This window comes from Pseudopodoces humilis, chromosome 4 (assembly GCF_049639895.1).
Source record: "Pseudopodoces humilis isolate 2021_Gansu_Grassland_sample_001 chromosome 4, ASM4963989v1, whole genome shotgun sequence".
NCBI lineage: Eukaryota > Metazoa > Chordata > Aves > Passeriformes > Paridae > Pseudopodoces > Pseudopodoces humilis.
In genome coordinates this window covers 12,359,263-12,384,220 of record NC_142203.1, presented here as the reverse complement: position 1 = coordinate 12,384,220, position 24,958 = coordinate 12,359,263, and the positions used below count along the sequence as shown (strand labels likewise).

Below are 24,958 nucleotides of genomic sequence, written 5' to 3'. Positions count from 1 at the left end.
TTGAAGTGCCTGTTAGACAAAATAAACTATGTTAGTTCTGCTGATAGCCTAATTCAGTAATAAATAGTGTTACTAAAAGTAAGATGCTGTTTTCATTAACACTAACAAGTGATCCTGTACTCATGTAATTCTGAGACTAAACCTGCAAAAGCTTCCCTCACCTTTTCAGGATATTTTTCAATAAGAAGACAATGCTTGCCATGAAGGATTTCTTTAAATTCTCCACAAAAATATACATCAAATTCCTAGTCAACTCTCAGAGCAGTCTCATAATTTATTCTTTCAGAGGCATTTGTTCAGTATCATAAGCAGGAGGCAAACACTTGGGTGTTCTTCCACAAGTTTATAAATTTATTATTTTTTAAAGCTACTACAATATATTGTTTTTCTTCACGAAAAACAGTTAAAGAACTGTCACTGTATTAGTGCCACTAATTATTCTAATTCACCTGTCCAGTAAAGTATAATCCAACATATAACACTGAATAAGGTAGAACTGAGCCATTTTTTATAATGGATACCAAGGGACAAGATAGATTTCAGACCTGGTTAACTTCAAATTGCCGGGGATGAGTAGTCTTTCGCAAATGTTAAGCTACATAACTGATAAAGTTACACAAAACTGTAAAATGCAAGTTAGCTGTATTTAATTTAGGATGAAAATCAGCTGTAATTTTTGTCAGCTGCTTGTTATCATAGGACCTGATATAAAAACATGGATAATTTCATATACCATTTTCTATACTATACCTTCAGCATTTTATTGATGGATACAGATTCATTTGCTCAATATGTAACTATAAACTTCCTACAGCCAAAATCCAAATTATGATTCACAGTTCTGAGTTGTTCAAATTCTGTCTATTAGAATTTTTTCAGACACTGAAGCAAAGCCATATTTTAGTCATCACATTTCAACACTAGCCTTTAAATATACTAACAATTTATACAGCAACTTATAAAGATAAAATCAGAATGAGTGGTAACTTGGACTTTAAGGTTTTTTATTTTTTTTCAGTCACCGGTATATATGGAACATTGTTGATTCACTTTGCATACCTTCTGGAAAAGGAAATACAAATGAATATTAGAATATCATAGCAGTAAATTTCTACTTTCTACCAGCTTGCATGGGCATTAGAGGCAACAAAACTAATTTTCTCCCCAACCCATCTTCTGTGTTTTCATGGTACATATCATGCTATTGTGTCAGTAAACTGCACCACTCCTCTTCCCCATCTTATTTAGCTTCAAGTGCCTTTTCATGCACTGGAGAACTACCAGGTTATGTTTCATACAAGATAGTGATACCTAGACTTTGCATAAAATGGTGGATTGGGGAAAACAATAAAAAGGTATTGGTAAGTTATTTACCAGCTTACACAGCACAAAATTCATGCCTACGATTTATTTCAGATGACATCTAGCACTCCCTAGGTGTCAGCCTACTAGAGTTATTTTGCACAGCACTGTCTCTTTGGCAGTGCCTCAAACAGCTGGTATGGCCTCTTGCTCTCTTAATTCATGATGGAGTAAATGACGACTTGAGAGCAGACTTTTGGAATAGCTAGTTGCCTTCCTTCCACTTTTAAACACTGCTGGTGTATACTATTTGAAACTATGGGAATTGAATAAATATTAGCATTAAACCCAAGAGTATATTAAAAGATATTTACCCATTATATGTTTCAGAGACACCTGCAAAAGGTTTATTTCCACATTTAGCAAATAAAAATACTGTATTTAATATTAGGGCCACTGAACAGGTGCTTATCATGAACTTGATTATGCCTTTGCAATTCATTTTGCACTTGGAAACCAAGACACCACTTATGACTTGGCCTAGCGCTGCTGCTGGAATTAGTACAAGTCCTAGAGGAAAACAAGACAAGGAGCAGTTACATAAAAATGCAAGGCATAATTGTGAAGCAATTAAGAGTGCAATTTTATGCTAAGAAAAAAATCCAAACAGTTACTTGCAAAATGCAGTCCACATGGCAATGTTTTCAAACCATACTACCAGAATCTAACTGCATGAGTAATTTATTCTACTGTTATACCACCTTTAGCCTTTCCAGAGTTTTAACTGGACAGTGTAACTTATAGTTGTCCAAAATCGAACACAGCCGAACTAGATTACTTAGGAGCACTATGGGGCAGGAATCTCTGAACACCAAAAATTGTCTGCATGAAAATAGAAAATTCTCTTTCATTCTTTCAGTGTTTTTTTGACATGTCCGTGCTCTTTCTTATACATCTGTTATGAACTTTTTAATAAGAGAACATAAACACTGTTATACAAGAGACAGTACAAGATGCGAGAAGACATCAACTGAAAGATTTAAAGTAGTCTATGTCAGTAGGACAGTTTTGCTGTCATATCCCACAATGACTTATCCTCTTTGCACTCCAGATAAATAACTGAGGATTTTTATATGGCTAATCTATATAAAAACATTACAACACTCAGTTTTCCACTTCACTCCTAGTTTTTGGTTAACAACTAAGCATATATTCCAATGTGTTTTTATGTAAAACTTGCAGATGCTTTGTTTTGATGCAACAATATAGTATTGCCCAGAGAAGCAATTCGGGAAGTCTTTCCCAAACACATTTCTGTTGGAGAAAGAGCAGCTCAGCTACCATAGTTATATTGCAGCACTCTACATCTTAGCAAGAGACATTATAGAAATATTAAATCTACATATTGCAAGCATCTGGCATTATGGACATTTCTGCCTTGATCTGGTTGCTATTCTTCAGGAAGTTAATCATGTGAATCTACAGAGAAAGCTCTTCCCATCAGATGTTTCCTGTTTCTCTAATACTCAGTTTTTCACAGTTCTCTCCTGTTCTATTACTTTTGCATGTCAGATAATAAATAGGTGACAGTAAGCCAGCTATAGAACCAGTTACATAATAGACTTGTCACATATTCTGATTAGTCATTTTACTTCAAACTCATTGTAATGTCAGTGTGGAATTAAAGAAGAGAAAGTCAAAGTCAACTTCTTATTTGTAATAAGCATTGCTTTTTTTCTAGCTGCCCTGCATTTTGATTGTTTTAGTAGGGACTAAGACACTAATGCTCCTTCAGCTGATTTTAAGTAAGGAAAATCAAACATTTTTCTCCAAGAATAAGAAAGGAATAAACTACAGTGTCATCAGCACACAAAATCCTCAGTCTACTTTGAATATGAATATCAAGTATCAAGTATATCAGTATCAAGTCTTCAGTCTACAAACAAGTAGAGCTATTCCCTTGAGGAATTAAGTACTAGAGTACTTAAGGGCAGGCAAGAAAAACAAAAATACTGTTCTGATTACTATATTCCATCTGAGGACATTCACAAATATCTCATAAAAAAGATACCCATATAATCTTCCACCTGTAATATTAAGGAAGTGTTCAACACAATGTATATAAAATTTAAAACTAAAAAGCCGTATTACCTCCAAGAGTTGCTGAAAAACTTGAAGACTTTCCAAACTGATTTTCTATAAACTTTGGTAGAAATGTGGCAAATCCAGTGGCAACTAAAGCTTCTGAGGAACTGGCTATTATTAGACTCATAAGCACTGGATTCCTCAACAGTATCTATGGGGAGAAATTATCATAACACTCTGGAAATTATTTGATTTTCATACCAACTAAAGTAGAAGTAATTATATTTTAAAAGTAGAGACTCTGAAATGGAACTTCAGTAATATGCTTTTCTAACAAATCTCAAGCATCAACAAAATAAATGTGCATTAAATTATCAGTAACACTTAAGTCTTCCCTATCAAAGCACAGTAAGTCATTTCTAAAGACATCTACCATGTGAGAAAGAATTTAATTTCTCAGAATATATTCAGTTTCAGCAAATTTGAGATTCTTCTTACCATGAGAGCCATAGGAAAGTCTTTAAAACTTTTTCCAATATTGCTGGTCTGAACCAGTACCTGACTTCCATCATCATGAGTTTCAGAGACTTTTTCAGCCTGAATTGTTGCAGTTCCTACAAATGGTCATATTTACCAACAGTGAAAACATTGAATACTTGCACTCTTAGACAATGTCAAAAAACTACAAAAAATTGTGTTTACTCTAGTTGGAAAGTATTTCAGATATTATAGGTCTTCTTTCCTCTTTTATTTGTACAGATTTTTAAAGAGATCAATAATGTATTTTTGAAAGAAGATTTTTGTTGAAAGCATCACACTTCCATTGGAAGGTCATGGCGGCAATAAGATATTATCAGGAATATCCTAAAAACTTCAGAGTATGCTGAAGACTTTTTGTTCTTTAATAATCATGATCACATTCTCCAGTTTCCTACTTAATTTTTGCTTTTCCTCCATCATTTCTCATTCAATACTAGTATAGTATGTCCCTTTGGATGCTCATGGAATTTCTATATTATTTGTCGTAGATAACACAGAAGCTTTAAATACAGTCCTGGGTGCCTAACTACAAGCATCTTTCAAACTTTCACCACTGGTCTCTACGTTTAAGTATATGTTTCCAGTCCTGCTGTAAATCATTATATAGAATCATAGAATGGTTTGAGTTGAAAGGGGACCTTGAAGGTCATCTATTCCCAAGCCCCTGGCCATAGGCAAGACCACCATATACAAGATACTCGCTCTAGCTGATTCACCTTGTCTTAAAGGCTGCATATTGGAGGAGAAAACAAAAATAAATAAAATTTATGTTATTTATAAATAAATAAAATCCTTGTCCTCAGATTTTAGTCAAAGACAGTTGACTGGGAAACAGAATCAAAGAGGAAACATTTAGTAGTCTATAACCCGCAAATATGCACTTATGTCTCTTCCAAAGTAGCCACGTATTGCTAAACCTTTACCTGGTAGGCGCCTTGGAAAGCATGAAAAAGGTATTATAAGAAGCCAAATTGCAAAAAAGCATGCAAGAAATCCTATCCACCATGCTCCAAGCCAACGTGGGTCATCTTGATCCACCTTTGTACTGGAAAAGTAATTCAGAAAAAGCAGCTTTACCTTTCTGAATTTCAGATTTCAGTGAGGAAATATTCAGGAATATTTCCTTTTAATACTTATTTAACAGAAAACCTTTTAATATTTCTATTTTCTTAGTTTTACATGTATTAAGTTTATTGTTTGCTTATGCAAACCAACTTCACTAGACAATTGTAAAAATATTGAATTCTACCAAATGGAACCTTCAATTCATTAGTTAATGTCATTGCAATTTAAAGACTATTCTTTGGCTCTGTTTTCAAGACTCTGAGGCATTATGAAGATACTGGAAATGCTGGATTTAGAAAGATTCCTCATAGTCAATGAGTTATATCAAAACCAAGTCAGAATTTCAGAATGCCACTGCATGGATCTGAAGGCTATAAAACAGAGGAAATAAAAGTGTAAATGAAATTGCTGGTTTAGACATTAATACAATTTATAACACTTCTTTTAAAAATGGACTATATTTCAACTGATAGATTTTTTAGCAAGCTTTTCCCTAGGAGTTAAGGAGCAATATTTCAAACCTCATATTCCAACTCAAGGAAACAGTTCCACAAGAAATCAGTAAAGGTGCACCTTAACCCTGAATAAACAACTAAGCAAAAGAAAAAGCATGTTTTGCTACTGAGGTATAAAATAGCTTATATTTAAATGCTAGAACTAACTTTTTGCATGACAGAGAAACTTTCATACACAATGGAGTCACTCCGGGAAGTAACTCGTTTGAAGCCTTTTTAAATACAACTTGTTTCCAAGTTAATGAAACTCTTGAAAACACAGTAATTTTTGAAAAATTTTCTTCTCACAGGGAGAAAAGCTGAACATTTTACTAAAAGTTATTAGGAAAAGAAAATAAGAAGCAATAAACTAAGTTGTATCTTGCCTTTCTGGGATCTGGATATCAATATAAACCTTAAGCAGTTGCCCTCCTAAGACATAGCCAATAGCAGGACCCAGCAGAGACATAGAATAGCCAATTCCTAGAAGAGAAAATATATCACATTCACCATAACTTAATTTTTTTAAAGGTTTATTGTAATAAAATTCTTAAATCAACTTCAGACTAAAAGGTTTCTGTAAGTCAGCTTGTTCTTCCACTGTCGCTACTTCAGTTACAGCATATAGAAGACAAAATCTGTAATTTTGCCTCAACAAGGAAATCTGCAGCTCTCAGAAGCTTCAAATCAGAGTTTCAGCAAAAGGCATTTCACTGACTGCACCTTTAAGCATTATTAGATTGCTTTCCTTCCCATTTTGTGCCTACATATAAAAGATAACTGGTGAAAAAAAAATTAGTGAAATTATGAACATTGGTTATTAACTAAATTAACCACAATCTTTAAGAACGTGCTTATTTATATTTTTGAATCTTAAGTTATTTTCTAGATCTTCTAAAACCAGAATACAGAGTTACCTTAAAGTGTCTGACTGAAGTAATATCTGCATTAAAATACAAAGCCAAGGCTCTTAAGAGCTCGTGGCAGTTTTAAAGAAAAAAAACAAACAAAAAACAACAAAACAAACAAGCCCCCGACCCCTCCCCACAAAGAAAACATCAACCTGAAAAGCTGCTAGTGTAATCATACCCTACAAAAGAGTACAAGACTTTCTTGATGTCACCATAGTGTTACTGGCCTACTAGACAGATTTTTGTTGCAGTTTAGCACTCACTGATAGCAGGAATACTGTCTCCGCAGATTAAGGCTTACAATTAATAGCAACTAGATGCACCTTTAAATAGTAAAGATGTATTCCTGATCCAGGTGGAATCATCTGGATTTCTCATTTGGATCACAAGTACTTAATATCCCTCTAGTAAGAGAAAATGACGGGAGAGTCAGGAGGGTGAGAGGGATGCAAGAGGGTAAAGCAATGCAAAATGTGACAGTTAAATAAGTCAAAATAAATACTGAATAGGTATATCCCACATTTTGGAAATAGTGACATGGTCATAGGAACTTTCTGACTTATTCATATTCATCCTCCAGAACTTCAGACTGAGTTTAGAAAGCACCTATTTTTTTCCCCACACACTCAATTTAAATACCATTTGGAATTGTTTAACTTCTGCGGCTTTCATTGTAGATGTCCTACTCCTCATGAAAATGCACCCAGTGTAGAAGAGAAAGAAAATAGCATCTAAAACGTTGAAGGCTTACAGTAAAAGGTACTAGCAGCTTTATGGACAGCTTAAGGGGTAGATTCTGTGTTTATTTTCGTTTTGTTTTGTGGGTTGTTTTTTTGGGGTTTGGTTTTTTCCTGCATTGCATAAGTCTTATTGTATAAGGTAAAGCAACACAACATACTTCAACACTTAATACATTGCATGAAGCAAGAAAAAGAATCAAGGTTTACCTAGCTACCCACTCATTTACATTCCAGTTTTGTTATATTAGGCAGAATACACTGCTCTTTTGACTTCAGCTCATGCATTAGTTTATTATATTTGCTTTTTTTTTTTTTTAAGTATGAACACTGAGACCATTCTCCTGAGTTTTCAGGTCACTTCTTCCCCTAATCATGCAGACAACTCTAATTCTGCTGTATTTATTTCACTGGTTTCAGGGGATTGGGCAGGGGAGGAGGAAAAATTGTAATATTATCTCTCTCAAAAAAAAAGAAACATCAAAAACAAAACTTGTCTTTGTCATCTAAGATTTATCATGTGCACCATCCTATTTCTTGGCATCAAATGGAATGGCTTGCCTGGAAAAACTGTGCAAAAATTGCATGCAAATAGATAATGATGTGAATTTTGCCCATTAAAATATTAATTTCATCTGATAACAGCCCTGGAATCTAAGATGCTTTGAATTCCTCCTGCAAGTTACAAGTATAGGTAAGATGTTTTTAATCAGCTTACATATAAGATGTAGGAAATAAATATCTTTATACCCACAGAAAACACACTTAAACTGCAATAAACTTGGCAATAAAATAGCACATAACTTAGAGAATGGTGACTGAAAAAGATTAAAAAACAGTGTTAAATATTAGTACTCCTTAGGTTTTAAAATGCTCCAGTGAAGCGATCTCTGTACTTCCAGCACAGCCAAGTGCCAAATTTGTATGTGGTTAGAGAATTGATCACATGAGGCACACCAGTATTTATGCACTGAGTGGACAGCCTGCTATTAAAAGGTAAGTAAATAAAATTATTAATCTAGCTACTGACCTGACTGATACACAGTATTTTTCAACATCTGTGACTAAAAGTAAGTTTTTGCTACAACTTATTCTGTTAACAGACAAGCTACATTAACCATTTAACAATTTTCAGTTATTGACATGAAAAGGTGACAGAAGGGGTGCTCAAAGTAGCTTTAGCATACTCTACAGAATAAAAATTGAAAAGACTTGGTACTTTGTTGCTAAAGGACACAAAATTATTCACACAACCACTCTCAGTGTCAGAACAAAAACCTGTGACTTTATTCTCTGACTCCAGTATTTATATATTCTCAGCAGTGACCAGGGATTGGATAATTAAGTTACCACCTTCCCAAGCACACTGGTCATGCAAAATATCCATCAAAAGATGTTTCTTAGAAGGAATGTGATGAACAGCTTATGTTTACAGGACTTTCATGGGAAAGTAACTAAAACTATGAAAACTATCAGAAGGTTTAATTTTCAGAGTGACAGTACTTAGAGCAGACTAATATCTAAATTGCACAGTAACTGATGTAGAAATACTTTAAGCATATAAGCAATAATTACATGATTGTTTAACAGGAATTCATAAAAACACTTGGTCTATGGTCTATCCAGACATTGTGCTATAAACAGCTTTAAAGTTACCTATATAAAGGGAAGACATGTGTTTTGGGACACTATCATCAATAAAAGCTGTCCCCAAAGTATATAAAGGAGTTCCTCCAACACCCAGCAGCAGCTGTCCGAGGATAAAGACATAGAGATACTTGTGAAGTGAAGAGCTTGTGCTGACATGGCAAGTGGAATTAGCAAAGGTGGTTTCTGCAGTTAGACACGTGTCTGAAAAACAGAGACAGCAAGACTTTACAATGCTGTTACCCAACTCATCACAGTCCAATCTGAAAAATAATCTGTACTGAAAGCTAAACTACAAAAGAATGCTGTTATGTCAGGCTCCCATTTTAATTTTTACACTTATTAATATATCCAATATGGCAGTGCCAAGCCTTCTGTGATATCATATCCCCCAAAAGAAATAGTAGCAGGGCTTGGTTTTTGTTTCCGCTCCAGGAAGGCAATAGGAATGAAACAGCCTTATAAGTATGCGGTTGCTTGTTGAAAGTATTATTGACCAGTTGTATGAAAAAGCCAACCAACCAACCACCTGTCAAATGGCCATTCCACAGGTTATAAATATTCATATGTAACAGATACTTCATTGCATTCTTGTACCTTATAACAATTCTTTGGAGCACCAACAACTTTCACTCAAGTGTCAGAGCAGCCTGAACAACCTGAGGAAATCTGGGCCTGATAGAAAGTGCAGTCTGTCATTAGCAAAGATTATCCTCCCTTTACATTCACTCTTTTGAAAGGTGTTTGCCTGTGAAAAAGGGAAAAACCTTAAAAACCTATACCACTATCTCTCCTAGAACACACACTGCCACATCTCTGGAAGGAAAGTTAATGAAAAGCCTCTGTATTGTGCACACACAAAGAGGGAAGAGAAAAGAGGAACGGAAAACAGGGAGTACTGTGTTGTCTTCTTTCTCTTGCTATCATTGTACTTTTGGTAGCAGAATACCAAGAGACTAGATGTAGGAGAATTATTTCCATGTTTCTCCATATAAAAGCATAAAACCCTAAGAAGGAGGATAAACTCATCAGTTTGGTAAGTAATGAGCCCCACTGAACATGAAAATGTCCTCCAGATCAGATAAGTATACCGATTAATTCACACTATTTCACTACAAAATTATTACAGCCTTTATTTTCCTTAGGCCTTTTTACATCTGAGAACACTTTTTACTTATGCATAAGGGACAAGATCAATTCAAACTATGGGCTCAGAAAACAAAGTGTAAGGAAGTGCTGGACACACACCAGGTATTTAAGGAAAATTTATCTTAATTAGTACTTCCTGTAGCACACAATTGGTATTACAGTGCCATTGCACAGAAACAGGCCAACATGTGGGATAAGAAAACATTCCTTCAAAGGAAGAGTTTTTAAAGTTTTCCTTCCTTTCAATTTAGGAAGTATCCTGGATAATCTGTTCCAATATTTGACTGTTGTCACAATGAAGTTATTTTCCTTGCGTCAGGTGAGAAACTACGATTCACATTTGCTGTCACAGACATATAGAAACACTTTAAATTTTTAAAATAAAATCTGAGACTGAAGTTCAAAGGTACACTGTTTATATTTGCAGCTCTCACAGTCCTTTGTGCAGCCTGAGGAATCAAATTATGTCGGTTCCGTTAGGGACGCACCAGCAGGGGACGCCCCTGACCACACATACCAGAGCCAGCTGAGGCATCGGCAGCACCTGCAACCTGGAAAGTTACCTGAACAAACAGCGGGCCACACCTGTCTTATAAATTTGAGTCTAAAACCTTTCTGGAGAATAGAAAACACATTTAACAGTGGCTTTAAAAAACAAATAAACAAACAAAAAACCCCACAAAATCCCAAAAAAAACAATAATGGGCAGACCATTGATTAGCCAGTCTTTCAATATGAAATGGATTGAACTTGTTCTAAGAAGTGGTATTATGAGAAATAAATGATCAAATAGATTTGTAGAATAGGATATGTGTATACTCAGAATAAAAGTAAATTATTATCTCAAGATAAAGCAGTAAGTTCCAGGAAGTATGTAAGAATTATGCTGGAGGCTAGGTGTATTTTGTATTTCAGACTAGACTTATAAATTAATATGGCAGCCACATTAAATATTATCCTGCATGTAAAACTCACTGTATTGGCATATAATTGACATATAATTGACAAGATTATAATATAATAATCAAGTAACCAACTAGTAACAAGACCTGTTCAGAAATAAGTGGTAGATTTTAATACCACTTAAAACATCAAATTCAAGCTCAATAAAAAATTAAGATCCCTATAAGTGACTCATACAAATAATTGAAAAGGAAGGCTGTTGGAGTGTGGTGCTATTAAATTCTGCAATTTATTATATAGTTAAAATGTTTCATCAACCTCAGAGCTAAACTAGACATCCCATAATCCTGTGCTCTTAACTCAAGATGCTGTTGCACTGCACCTGAAGATTTATGTTGACTGCCACGGTGCAGACGTCCCCTGCACTCTTAGTTATTTATCTTTGACAGTGTTTTGTTTAAGTCAGCTTAACATCTGAAATGTGCTCACCACAGGCACAGCATAGGTACCTGCATCACAACAGTCAAAACAGCAGGCAAGCTGTCAGCTGACAGTGCTATGGTGAAGACACCACATTCCGATTCAAAAATTCTCCACTGCTTTAATATTTCAGAAGTACATATAGAACATGTCCCTAATAAAGGTATCAATATCTACAGCCATCTCCAATGATGGATATTGGCCAAAACAGTAACGTGTTCTTTGGGATTTCAACAAAAATTGTTTGAAAGGGGAAAGATCAGTTGCAATAGTTGGTCATCTGCTCTCCCACACTGTCATTATCTTGTTCCAAATGAAAAAAAAACAAAATCAGATTTAAAATTTTATGTATTAAATTCAGCTTCCCTTTCATCACAGTGAAGTAGAGATGTCATTGTAGGGAAATGGGACTGTAACTGAGCCAGGAGCAAGTAACCTGCTGTTCCTCTCCCAAAAGCTAACAAACTAATCTGCTCATAGTCCCCAAAAAGACCAAAGATGTTTTCTTCTGACCTCATTCAGTTAAGAGTTCAGTTAATTTCCATTTCACATCCTCATATATTAGACAGGAAAATATATCTTGCCCAACTTTTCAAACTAACATCTAGACAGCTTGTTAAAGTGGACAAGATGATTACTACTAAGGAAAGTAATTTGAGAATGAACAAACTTTCATCATGTTGCTTAATAGCTAATGATTTTTATTTAGTGAGCGTTCTAATATGCTTAGTCATTGAACGCATAGTTTTGATTAAAGACTGCAATAACAAGAGAATCCTGAAAGATTACATCATCCTGCTTTAAATATATCTGAACATTTCTGTATTATAGGTGAGACACTAAATTGGAATACAAATTGTTGGCATTAATCACACGGTACTAAGTCTTGTTTTGTGAGAAAAGTTTAAGAACTGAGACAGCTACACCCATGATTGAAGTACTTCTTTGTTCAGTACATTTCAGTACTGCTTGTTTCCTCTTTATTTCAAATAAATCCACAAGTTAAAACATATTTTAAAATAACAGAGAAACTTGTTAATGAATTCATCAACATACCTTTAATAGTTCAAAACCACAAAGAAATGCAAGAAGTAGTCACCTTTCAGGCAAGACTGTAAGCATAACAGCTTTAACACTTCTCCTACATTGCTGACCTAACTTAACTCCTATTCACAAAGAGATGCCAGATAATTTTTTCTTTAATGTGAATTTTAATTGCATTCAGCAAAGCGAGAAAAAAATAGCATTTTATTCAGATATTGCTTAAGAGCAAGAACTGATATTGACACTCAGATTGCTTCTGGGAAAATAAAGTTTGCTGCGCAGAGAGGCAGCTCCTGAAATTACGGATTTCAAAGAATCAATTTTCAGTTACAGATAGCATCCATTTTAGGACATTGACAGAGATTAACTATGTTGTACCAAATAAGGAATTGCACCAAGCTGATACAGAGATTTTAATTTTTTAGAGTAATTTTCAAAATAACCATAAGCTTACCTTCAATTTTACCTCCATATTGGTATTTTCCACTACTGAAGTGTGGTAAGGAAAAAACAAGTGAGCCCAATCCTAGCATAAATGCTGAGAAAGCAAGCCATCTTGGTTTGTGCCCTCTTTCTCCAAAGTAAGATACAAACAGTGACAATACACAAAAAGCAATGTCATAGCTTGAAGAGATTAAGCCAGTGAGGGAACTGTTCAACTCATAACGCTTCTCAATTGTTGAAATACTAATGTTAATCAGGCCATTTACCACAATACCTACAAAAATAAAAAAAAAAGGAGATAATTAGTCAAAGATACTTTATTTCAATAGAGTTGCAGAGGTGATCTTACCCTTGTGTGAAGGAAAGGTTAAAATTAATATATATTTATACAAGGCTCCTTTATAAGGTATTTATTAGCTGTAAAATGCAGGTACATAGTAGATCAATACAGTGCCAGCTTAATTAGCCAAATTGCACAGGACCTATGTATTTGTCTGAAGCATAGATTTCAAACAGAATGCATTATGGTATCATAGGATACTTTAAAAATTAAAGGCAATTTAGTCAAGGTTATAACTTGCATTAGAATATATGCTATGACTGGAGCAAGTTTAGGACATTGTTTTCAAATTATTGCAAACAACCAACTCCTTGCTACCACAATGGAAAGACAGAAAAAGGCTTTTGAATGAACATGCACCCTGTATAATATAAAAAAGTGTAAAGCTATTTAAAAATTCTATGCAACTGTTTCAAAGCAACTGAGGTGATTTACTTCAACTGAGCGAAAAAGGTTTACCCCTTGCATCTGTAACTTCCCTGAAGCAAAAGTATCAAGCAACATGGAAAAAAGTCACTGCACAAGCTGCCCTACTGAAGCACAGATGAACTGCAAAAAATTAACTCTAAGTACAGCTAAGCTACAATTGCCAGTGAATGCTTAAACACTGTCTATTTTTTCAAATGCATTGTTTGTAGGCTAACTTGAGTCTTCTACCCTGCTTCACATAGATAGATAAAGATAAATAGCTGTAATTATAACATTATCAGATAGCTTTATCATACCCTAATTACATTGTACCCATAATAAAATATATACCCGAAAAAAAAAAACAAAACAAATTTGTAAAGTCTTAGATATACAAATATGTTTGAGTTCTGTAACCTTAGAGATGACTGATGATCTCACCTGACACAGGCCCTACAGTTACTCTTAGTCTAAAATTGAAACATGATTTTATACCATCATTCTAAGAAGAGAACACAAGACTAGTGACAGAAATGTGTTTAAGTTAATTTTCAACAAGCATTAGACCATCCATAAGTACAACTACTTGAGCCAAACCTCAGCATCTCCTTAGAGCACTCAAACGTACTAAAAAAATTACTCCAAATAAACCAGTTGTTTTCTCATGGCCAAACTTCAGCTTTCTATATGGAAGTGACTCTTGGCACAATATTAGCTCCAAAACCCTGCTACACCCTCTTTATTAAGGCTGGCAGTTTCACCTGTCAGTTTAGCCATCACACTTAAATTCATATGGGATTGACACAAGTATTCAGGTGTCCTTCCAGTGTCATTAGTTACACATTCAGCAATTTTATTTTCCTCTTAAGAAGCATTAACCAAAGAACAATACTAGCACAAAGGAATGAACAAACAAGTTTTTCCCATCTGCCAGAACCTCAAACATTTTCTAAGGTTTTAAAACACTTGTATGAAGGTGTGCTACACAGCAAGTGGATTACAGAGCTAGAAGGCATTGCCTTTTACCTGTAGTTTAAGTCACTACCTCTAGTTTGCATATTAAAAGCCATAAAACCTTCCAGTTAATTATACTGGATTATTAGACTTCATCGGTAAAAATATAGATGTGATGAATGGCAACATAACTTTTCCAATTACATCATCAAGAGATTAATCACTAGTCTCTTCAAGAAAGACAGAACCTGACTGATACTAACTTGATCTGAAAAACAAATTCTACAAGGACATCCCAACACTTAAAATTGTAGTATAGAAATTAGTTTTTAACTACTCTCAACCAAAACCTTGTTATGCTGCCACATCTGTTAGAGATTTGGGCACAGTGTGTACTGGTGCGTAAAATCCAGATTAATTATAAACCAACTTTATTTCATATCACAAAACACAAGAGTATTTTTTTTCTTCATCCATTCAATAAAAATACACATTTTGCAGTTGTTGTAAGAATGGTGGCTGTAATAACAGGCACACAAGAATAACAATTAAAAAGGCCTTGGTAAAAATACCAGCTCTAATCAGCCTTTAAAATATTAGTGATACTCAAAGATTTTAGGTAGATTAGACTGGATCAGTCTTAAACTGTGGTTCTGGTGTTTTATCTACTAAAAATTATTAATGACATGATAAATAAACAGTCCTTCTTATACTAAAAATAGTGAGATAACTTCTACCTTGTTTTCCACCACAGCTGTGAACTACAGCATATTAAGTTACTGCATTACTAGATGCAATCATACATTTAGGCAACTCTAAGTGCCATACAGAATGCAGGTATTAGTCATGTAAAAACATTCTAGGGCAAGAAGTGTTTTGTATTCAGGAAATACAGCTTTCACATGTACTTGAAACAGAAAGGGACAGAAATTAGAGTTATGTTCCACCTGAAGTCTTCTGAGAAAATGCAATACAGCATATCAGGTGCTAGTGATAACAATCTGTTTTCAAGAGCAGCTAGAAAATATACTGACAACTACATACTTTCAGTTAGATTCACAACATACCAGGTCACTGCAGATAATCATCCACTATGCTCACTCATTTAAAAAGTCTAGTATAACAACTTACATTCATCAAAAGTATGTTACAGATTTCTTCATTAATCTTCAATGCACTAAGAAATAATCTTTTTAGGCAAGTTTAATAATAATTAGGCAAGTTTAATAGATATATTTTATCTTTCTCAGTGATGGTTTCTGTAATTTGGAGGGTAAATCAAATTATTAGACCCAAACTAGACTATATAATACTAGACAGTATTAGGTCACATAACTTCAAAATCCTAGTTTGTTTTGTGTGCCTTTATCTAAACTCTGAAGCTGCAAGACCTGAATATTTTCACAAAGTTTCACACACAAGCCTGGATTTCTTGCTGATGACCCTTGTTCTTCCCACATCTCAAAAAGGATTGGAGCTTGTCTTCAGCACCCAGCTTCCTTATGTTCTAACCAAAGGAAAGGTTCTTGTCAGAAAATCCAGGTAACATATCAAGAACATCACAAGATCTGTAATAGCCATGCCTACACCAGCTTCCAAAACAAACATCATAAGTTTCCTTCCTTTAAGGCCCTAAACCTGAACTTGATTCATTAGGTGCCTAGCATACGTGTACAGTTAGGTAACAGAAGCAATAGCTGGATGAGTGGCACAAGCAACACCCATAATCTCCAAAGGGGACAAAGATTGTTATGATACAAGTTGTTTTTTTATGATTGGGAACCTATCCAGACTACAACCAAGATTTTAAAGTATGCTGAGCTTTTTCTTCAGCTCAATAATCAGATTAGAACAGAAGGACTGATTTGAAGAAATTGAGACATGTTATAAATAGTCAAGACACTGCTTAGTTTAACAATCTTTTCAGTGTCCTATTCAGGGCACTTTTAATTGCCTATCCATGTTCTTACGCCACTCAAAAAAATTATATATGTATTCTAAAAGTCTTCTACTACTCAGCTATTGAAACCTATGATGTAAGAAGTTCTTCCACAGACACACCCCTCTTCTTTTTTATTTATAGAGACAACAAATTTGGCAGGACAACTGCAACAGTAATCATCTTCTGATCCTACCAGCTGTAGGGTCATTGTACCGATTGTAGCACAACCTTTCAAATTCAAGCACGAAACAACAGGCTTATCCCAAAACTTTCCAAACACATATTTTCTAACACTAAATCTATATGCTAAGACAAGATCAGAATTTGAAGGGGCTAAAATCAGAAAAAGTTCACAGAAATACTTGCTAAGACACTAGTTCATGAAAGGACTCTCCAAGCATCACCAGTAGCATTAAAATACTTCTAGGTTTTGAGCAAAGTCTCCAATTCTTCTCTCCTCATACCATTCCAGTTGCCTCAGTATGCTGTCAGGTGGAATGGAGCCATCCACACCCTGCATTTCTTTGGTGTAGGCTGCTCTCTCCTCTAACACCAAATATCCAACATTCCCCTCCACCTCTTCATAGAAATTCCTTTATGAGTAACAAGGAGCTTTAAAGCAAATTGTTCAGGAAACACCCTTTTCTTTTCTAGCTAGTCAAATAAAGTTGAAAGGTTATGAATACAGTCCCAATGCTCCTCTTGGCAGACAAGTATTTAAGTTTCACGAACTTCAATTTTTCATATTTTTTACAGTAATTCTTCTCCTCCCCTCAGTCAACATTTCTACTTTCTAAATCTAAGGCTTGCTAAGGCCCTAACTAATCATTAAGGAAAACCAAAAATACAGACAAGAATCTCTGAAGCTGAACAATAGGAATTTATGCCAAGCTAAACTTCAGGTTACTCCCAAGGTCAATTTAAATCATTAGTTAAGGTTTAGGAAGATGACTGCCCTGGGATTCACAGAGCAAAATCACATATTTCTGCTGATCTCAAATTTACCCGAAGTCCCACCCAACCAGGCTAGGATAGTGTTTCAATTAGCAAGCAGGTAAGAAAGTGGGGTACTACAATTTTATATTTATATCATTGTTTTAATCCCTGGCTTTTAATTCTCTGTCTGCGTGTGCACATGAAGCACTATTTCCCTGCGGTCAGTGGGGATGCAGCATTGACAAGTGGATGAAACAAAGGGCTGGCAGGAGCTTGGATGAAGCAGTGGTCAACAAAGTATGTGGGAAAAGAAGAAAGCAGAAGCAGAGTGAAGTACAAAGAGTAATAAATACTGTGCAACTTCCCCATCCCGAGCACAAGTGTACTTCCTTCCCCTAGTGAAACCATTACCGTCACCGCTCAGCAGCGGCACTAGAGGACCCCTGTCTCTCCTTACCCACACCCCAAAACATCATCACTCCTTCCCCGGCCCAGGCCCCCGCCCGGTTCCCCCCAGCCTCGGGATGGGGAACGGCGTGTGCCCCGACCAGAAGGGATAGGTTACCTTGGAAGATGGCCAATAGGCTGTAAGCAGCCAAGTACCCCTTCGGATTGTTGCAGAACTGCAGAGCTCTGGGAGTGCAGGGGCCCCACCCGCAGGGCCCCTCCTCGGAGCCAGGGCAGGGCCCGGCGGGGGCCGCGGTATCCGCCCCTGCACCGATGGGGCCCGCAAAGCACCGCCGGCCGAGGGCGGAGCTAGGTGTCTCGAACGCCGGGTTCTCGATGCCGCCGCCGCTACCTTTCATGGCGCCCGAGGCCGTTGCCAGCCGCGGCTACGAGAGGCACCCGCGCCCAACGCTCCGCTAAATAGCCCGAGGGCGGCCCAGCCCCGCCGGGCAGGTGGCAGTGCTTCCCCCGCCGGGCCCGAGCCCGCCCCTCTACGTCCCGCTCTGCCCGCGGCCGGCCCCACACGGACACTCCCGCCCTGCGGCCGCCGGCATCGATGGCGTTTAGCGATTCATGTCCATAATCTCCAACACTCTTTCTGAGGGAAAAAAGACATAATACTAATACTAATAAATACTAATACATCACGTACTTGAGAAAAGTCATCAAGAACGTTTATTTCAAGAAACAGAAAAAAACCCCAAAAGATTAAACTGTTCTGTGTCAGTGTTGCAAAAAAGGGAAAAGTTGCAAAATGTACCAGCTATAGTACTTTCCCACTTTAGGCAACATGATCTGCCCACAACAAAACTCTTGCCGTTTGCAGATGCTATGCTTCTGAAATTTTTTCTGTTCCTGTACCTCAGAAAGTTTCCACATGCCAGAGTTCCCAGTCATTAAACACATTGACTCAGTTGCAGACATCAATCATGAGAATTTGTGAAGGGCATAAGAAAGTCTGTTTGCATTTAGTATGAATCATTTGACTCATCTGCACAAGAATAATTAGGAGAGAGTCTAGGGATCCAGACTGAGAGCTGTCACTACTGGTGTTCATCTCTGGCCAGTACAAGTTAGTCCTGAAAAGTCATTCCCCTTTAAAGAATTCAAGACATTTTAAAGTCAAGAGAAAGAGGATTGAAACTGGAGACATCAGCAGTGACTTTTGTTTCACAGTGAAAGCCAGGGCATCATCTTGAATTCCCAGCCATCTATTTTTAGGAAAAAAAGCACACATTTTCCAGTATTCATACAACACAGAAACGAAAAGGAGACATTCTTCTGTAAAATGAAAACAAGTAAGTTAGAGAAGAGAACATGTTTCTATTTTATTCAAATAGGTAAAGCTGAAAATGGAAAATCAGCTGTTATTGCTGCTTCTGTGGCATTTTGCAGGGACAGTGTTTAGTGGCTAGAGCTGGAGGGCCATGGACTTCCCTGGGTCTTCTCCACCCTCCTCCTCGGCCACATCAGAGTCCCTTTAAGGTGCTGTCCCACCCCCACAGCCAGAAGTGACCTTCCCAAGCCCACAGGAGTGCAGAAAGCTACTTCCCAGTGAAACATTCCTCTGGTCACTGATGATCCCAAGCCCTGAAATTAATCATAATTTCAGGCTGTAATCCAGAATGTTGTTTCCTCGAGTGGCTATCAAGATATATCCCAGTTAATAGCTTCACTAGACGTCTAAGAATATGCATAAAGCACCTGGCACAGTCTGTTTGAAGGAAGAATATATAGTAAAGACTTATTTTTGTGTTTCCATTTGTTTGGTTTTCTTTTATATCCTCCTAATTATGGTAAGGTAGGACATGCCATTTGAAATAACATCCTGATCTTTGCTAGTGTCTACATGCTTGTATAGTAAGAGTAACCCATGAAATTGCTAAATTATTATACTGCTAATAAGACATAAAAACCCCCCTTGATCTGCCAGATCAGCTAGGTTTGTTGTTATCTTCATCTAGCTGTCTCTACTCTGGTTTTATCACCACAGGAAGGAACAGAAGGCAAAAAGAGAAGCTAGTGGAGCTTGGTATGAAAAAAGGTGTGTTCAGATGAAGCCAAAAACATTTTTAAGAAAACTGGGGAGGAGGGTAGCATTGTGGTGTCCATTGTAGTGTAATCTGGAAATTAAATAGGGAACTGAATAATCAAGGAAATGAAATTGGATTGAACCTTTGAGAATTCATAGTGTGCTAGTCGAGCACAGATTTTAGGAGAATGCTACAGGGACAGGAAGAGAGAGAGAATAAACTGTGTATTTTTGTGCTGGTTATGCCCACAAAAGCAATTTATTGAGAAATGCAGCAGATTTAACCAGCTTTTATAAACTGCTTTACTCTGAGACGGTATTTAAAGCCATTATAGAAGTTTAAGTTCACGGCATTTAAGACCAGATACAAAACCTACCTGAAAGTGGCAGAATATAAGTGGTTTTTAGGAGAGTATCTAGAGTGCTCAGATAAAAAATAGTAAAAGACTGTGAGGTGAATTTGGTGAGCTATTTGCTTAGACCAAAGATGCTCATCAAAAGGACAAATATGACCAACAGTTTATGTACATATTGCAGAGATACCAGCTAAAGTTCTTTTCTATGTTACTCTGTGTGGTGTACCACTTGTATCCTCAGCTTCCAATGAAATCACTTTTGAACAATAAAATGTGCAGAAATATTACAGCCAAGTTTGTTTTCTACAAAGAGGTGGATGAAACAAGCTTGTTGAATCTTGTTATAAATTTGTATTGTGATATTGGCTTTCGCAGATGAATATTATATGTTAAATACTTTTTAGCTATGTATGTACTTTTTTTCTTGCTAACAAGTCTTAAGCTTAAAAGAATTTCCTAGGTACAAGGCAAGGAAACCCCAGAGGGCAAGGACAGTGGGGCCCAAACTCTTATCAAGAGAACAATAGAGGCCAAACTGTTATCAGCGGAAGATATGAAACCCATCTGTCCTCAGGGGAAGGATGATGGCCCCGGACTGTTATCTGCCCTGACCATTTGCAAAAAGAAAGGAAACCAAACTCCAGAATAATGCTGACCAGCAAGAATAATGATGACCAGCAAAAAATATATGCTGACCAGCAGAAAATAAAACTGTAAAGAGCATGATCCAAGAAGGCGGAACCAGGGAGGGGACATGCTTGAATATGCATTAACCCCTCACAGCAAGGATGGGATAAAAAGGGGATCCCTGGGATACCAGGTGTGTTCCTGGCAAGGCGCCAGGGCACCCGGCCGTTTTAACCCTTTGCTTTATTTCTTTTGTCTCCTAATTGTCTTTTATTTATATTAAATTCTTTTTATAATTTATTAAGTGAATCACGTTTTTAAGAATGGGATGGAGGAGAGGTTTTGTTTTTCACAAACCCCTCGGGCAGTCAGTCCCGGTGCTCCTGCAGGGCTCCGAGGAACAGTCGGCTGGAAACAGCAGGGATGAGCTGAGATCCTGGGCCGGTGGATGAGGTGTATCAGCAGCTCTGCGGCGGTGGCTGCCACACGTCCCGGCAGGACAGGGGGTGCGAGGCCACCAGCAAAGAGGGGAGGAGAAGAAGCAGCAGCTCCGTCTGGGTGATGGCGAAATTCCCTTCTCTCCACCGCAGCAGCTCCGCGCCCCAGCACACGAACGTCCTTCCCCGAAGCCGAAGAAAAGCCAGCTAAAAACTGTCCCCACCCTCCTTTTCTGCCCCCTTCCCCCCCCTCCCTGGGCCCGGCCACTCTTTGTCCGTTGTGAGCACCCCTAAGCACCGGTAGTTAGGTTGTCCCAGCACATAATGGGTAAAAATTCCCCGGGCAGGCCTGAAGGACAAAACAAAAAAAAAAGAACACCTAACCCTCAACAAGTTGTTATCTGCATCAATGGTACAGTCAGGGCTTTGCAAGAGCTCAGGAAGGAGTTCCCGTAATAATCTCTTCCATGTCCTCTCCCACAACAGATATTCTGTTTGGGTTAGGAGACATGCAAACAAATCCCTGATATCCTCAGGAACTAGTGTGTTTGAGGAAAAGGTGGCTTTTAAAAGACCTTTAAAATATTCACTTTTTCTCCCAAACTCCTTCTGAGCCTTGCAAAGCTCCTTTTTATGCTGATAATCAAAAGATTGCCACCTAGGGGTTCCTCTTGCTCAGGTATAAGTAACAGGTGCAGTGAAGGGGATGATCTCCTGTTCCAGGTTCTGTTTTTTAGTCTCATGGCTTCCAATTCCCATGCCATCACGGGAACTTGAAGCTGGAAGAGGATGAGAGCTGCCAGATAAGGAGGAGGGAACAGGGGTGGGACAGCAATTGGAATGGGAGTTGCTGTTCACAGGTGAGATCATGAGAACAGCTGATGCCATGGGAATGGGAGGCAGAGCCCCTGGAAAGGAAGGGGGGTTACCCGGGGAAGGGATGGAGTTTGGGGAGAGGGGAGGAGAAGGAGGAACATAGGTGGGGGTGGGGTCAGGGGATACAAAGGGGTTGGAAGGAACAGGGTGAAAGGGATTCTGGGAAGAAGAAGCACAAGGTGGGGGCCGAGCCATGTGGCTTCCACCATCTTGTGTCTCTTGGAGATCATTCTGAGGGGCAGGGGCGGACTCAGGGAAAACTTGAGAATCTCCTTTAGGGGCATTCACTTGAACTGGAGGATTAACAGCTGGGAGAGAGGGGTTTAGGAAAGGATCCTTGACAGCGTGGCCCTTGCTCTCAAGACAAGGGTACCGAGAAGTCTGTGGGAGGCCAAGGAGTCGGTAGCTCTCCTGCGCTTCATCGCGGTTCACCTGGCACAGGCTTCCCGATGCAAGGGACAAGGATTTTGGATCAGGGGACAGGGAAGGTGGGGGCGTTAGTTCAAGCTTTTCCTCCACTCTCCTTTCTTCAACTATCACTGATCAAATTTGCACAAACAAAAGAATTTAGCAACCGATGCATCACCTTTATTTGTCAAAGCTGTTAATTTGCTTCCAACTCCATCCCAGAAGGGGATGGTTGGTATTTCCTCTGTGGATACCCTTGGAAAGTGGAAGAAAAGCCACTGAACAAACTTTTAACAACCCTTTTGAAAAATTTCTTTTCCCACCCTCCAGGGTACCCAAAATTTGAAAATAGATCCCTCTCTGCTGTGCTGACAAATTTCCACCCATTTTCCTTGATGTTAAACTGCCGGCACAGCAAAAATCCACCCTCCGCTGCAGCAAAAGAAACAACTTAACAAACTAAAGATAAAAGTTCCAGGGCCGGACTCGGGGACAGGGTGCTTTCCACAGCCAACTATTGTGGCCCGTAGGTTCATGGCCCCACCCTCCACTGCTCTAGGGGAGCAATGTACCCTTCCCACAACTCATAAACACCCTCAGCCTAACTTGGGGTATACTCACCCTCCTTTGGTCCACTTTGGACAGGGGCTGCAGGGAAGTCCTCCTCAGGCAGGTGGTCCTCTGGATGCTAGAGTGTTATCACTTCCTCTCCCCTCAAGAGCCACCGGAGAAAAACCAGTCTGCTGCACTCAGAGGCAGCTGACGGCCAGAACTTCTTGGATAAAATCCACAGTTTGTCCGTGGGGTCCGTTCACAGGGCCTCACGGTGGGCACCAGCTATTGCAACCCACCGGAGCTTATCTGGCTCTATCACTTCGGCCTGCGACAGGAGTGGGTCACACCCCAGGAGCAGGATGACCCGAGGTGTGACTAGAGCACTCGCTCTACGGCTTTTGGCTGTCAGTCTGCACTCTGAGGAAACAAGGACGAGAGGGAGGTCTTTTGCATGGGATAACAGAGGATTTATTGCTCTGGGGAATCTTGGGGGCAAAAGACAGAAAAGGCGAGCGTGCAACAGCTGAAATAGGGAGGCGGTTCAAAGGGAGGGTACAAAGCATCAGCTAATCAGAGATATCCTGAGGAGGGTAAAAGGCAGGGTTCACAAAATCATCATCCTATGAGGGAGGTAGTGGGGGAAAGTTGGGTCACATGGACTAATCAAGTGTCGAAGTTTAGAGGATTTCTGAAGAGGAATTCCAAGCATGCGGTGGGCCTAAGATTGACAGGAGACTCAGGGTAGATTGACAACATGAGATGGGTGGGTCTCATTTGGATTAAACCGTCAACTTAGGTAATAACCGAACATACCATTAACAAGAAACACACTGCAACACTTCCTGTGCTGGGACCCCAGGGCTGAAGGCAGCCCTGCATGTGGGGTCTCACCAGAGCAGGGCAGAGAGGCAGAACCCCCTCCCTCCTCTGCTGCTCACAGGACTCTGGATGCAGCCAATACCTCTATAAGGACATAAAGGAATTAATTATTCTTTCTCAGTTTTTAAAGCAATCTACACAGTTCCTAGAAGTTCCAACAATATTCTCTTTCAGCAAACATTGCCACTCATCTTTGGAACATCAGGGCCTGCTGTACACAGTGATAATCTCTTTTATAGTAATTTCTTTATAACTATGTTTCATAATTGGTGTGTACAATGAAATTAGTCATATATTTTTCTGTCCTAATACTTTAATGCTAAAAGTTCATAGTTATTCATTGTTGATTTGGGCTTTGGGGTTTTTTTGTGAGGGATGTGAATTACATTTCAATTGGCTATAAGAATACCACTTTAAAAGTTATTATTTCTGGAATCTTATATCAATAGTATGACTGACGCCTCTTGCATAACAGAATACCTTCAAAATTGCTATATTCATCATGTTCAAATGAAACTGGTAGGTCCTCACCCTCAGCTGCATTTCGGGAGAGCACAGAGAATTCTTTCACAAGAAACACAAAGGAATTCCTCGACAAGAAAGAATGTTTTTCTTCTAAACTATGTCTTTCTAGCATTATCTCTTTCTGTTACTGTTTCATTTGGAGGGCTAAATGTGCCACTATGACAGGATTCATGCTGCAGGGAAACAAGACACTCATTGCCGGTGGTACATCTTGAAGTGGACGATCTGATTTGCTGCTGCAAACAGAGAAGAAGCTGTGAGACTCTGAGTCACCTCTGCTGCAGTTTATTTTGCAATTATTTATACATATTAAACAATGTTTAATTTGTTTGCCCAGGGTTGGGCCATTATCATAAATAAACTATTGCACTGTCTGTTTGGGCACTGCACAAATATTTTAAAAGTTTGTGTCTGTGCTTGTTAACATGTATGGAA

At 38.2% G+C, this 24,958-nt stretch overlaps 1 protein-coding gene across 4 annotated transcripts in view; it reads right to left on the bottom strand.

The window, feature by feature from the left end:
• SLCO4C1 (solute carrier organic anion transporter family member 4C1) overlaps positions 1 to 18,226 on the bottom strand; it is a 29,414-nt gene extending 11,188 nt beyond the window's left edge. Inside the window, exons 1-8 of one of the 4 annotated variants that reach the window (XM_088054501.1) lie at positions 17,947 to 18,226; positions 12,812 to 13,075; positions 8,791 to 8,985; positions 5,873 to 5,969; positions 4,851 to 4,972; positions 3,886 to 4,001; positions 3,454 to 3,598; positions 1,677 to 1,872 (exon numbers count right to left, since the gene is read on the bottom strand). In XM_088054501.1, coding sequence (XP_087910627.1) covers positions 1,677 to 1,872; positions 3,454 to 3,598; positions 3,886 to 4,001; positions 4,851 to 4,972; positions 5,873 to 5,969; positions 8,791 to 8,985; positions 12,812 to 13,075; positions 17,947 to 18,187 — 1,376 coding nt within the window. In that variant the 5' untranslated portion in view covers positions 18,188 to 18,226. The remainder of the gene's footprint in view (positions 1 to 1,676; positions 1,873 to 3,453; positions 3,599 to 3,885; positions 4,002 to 4,850; positions 4,973 to 5,872; positions 5,970 to 8,790; positions 8,986 to 12,811; positions 13,076 to 17,946) is intronic. The other 3 variants (XM_005532960.3, XM_088054502.1, XM_014261489.2) reach the window with 3 other exon arrangements.
• Positions 18,227 to 24,958: the final 6,732 nt, after the last annotated feature.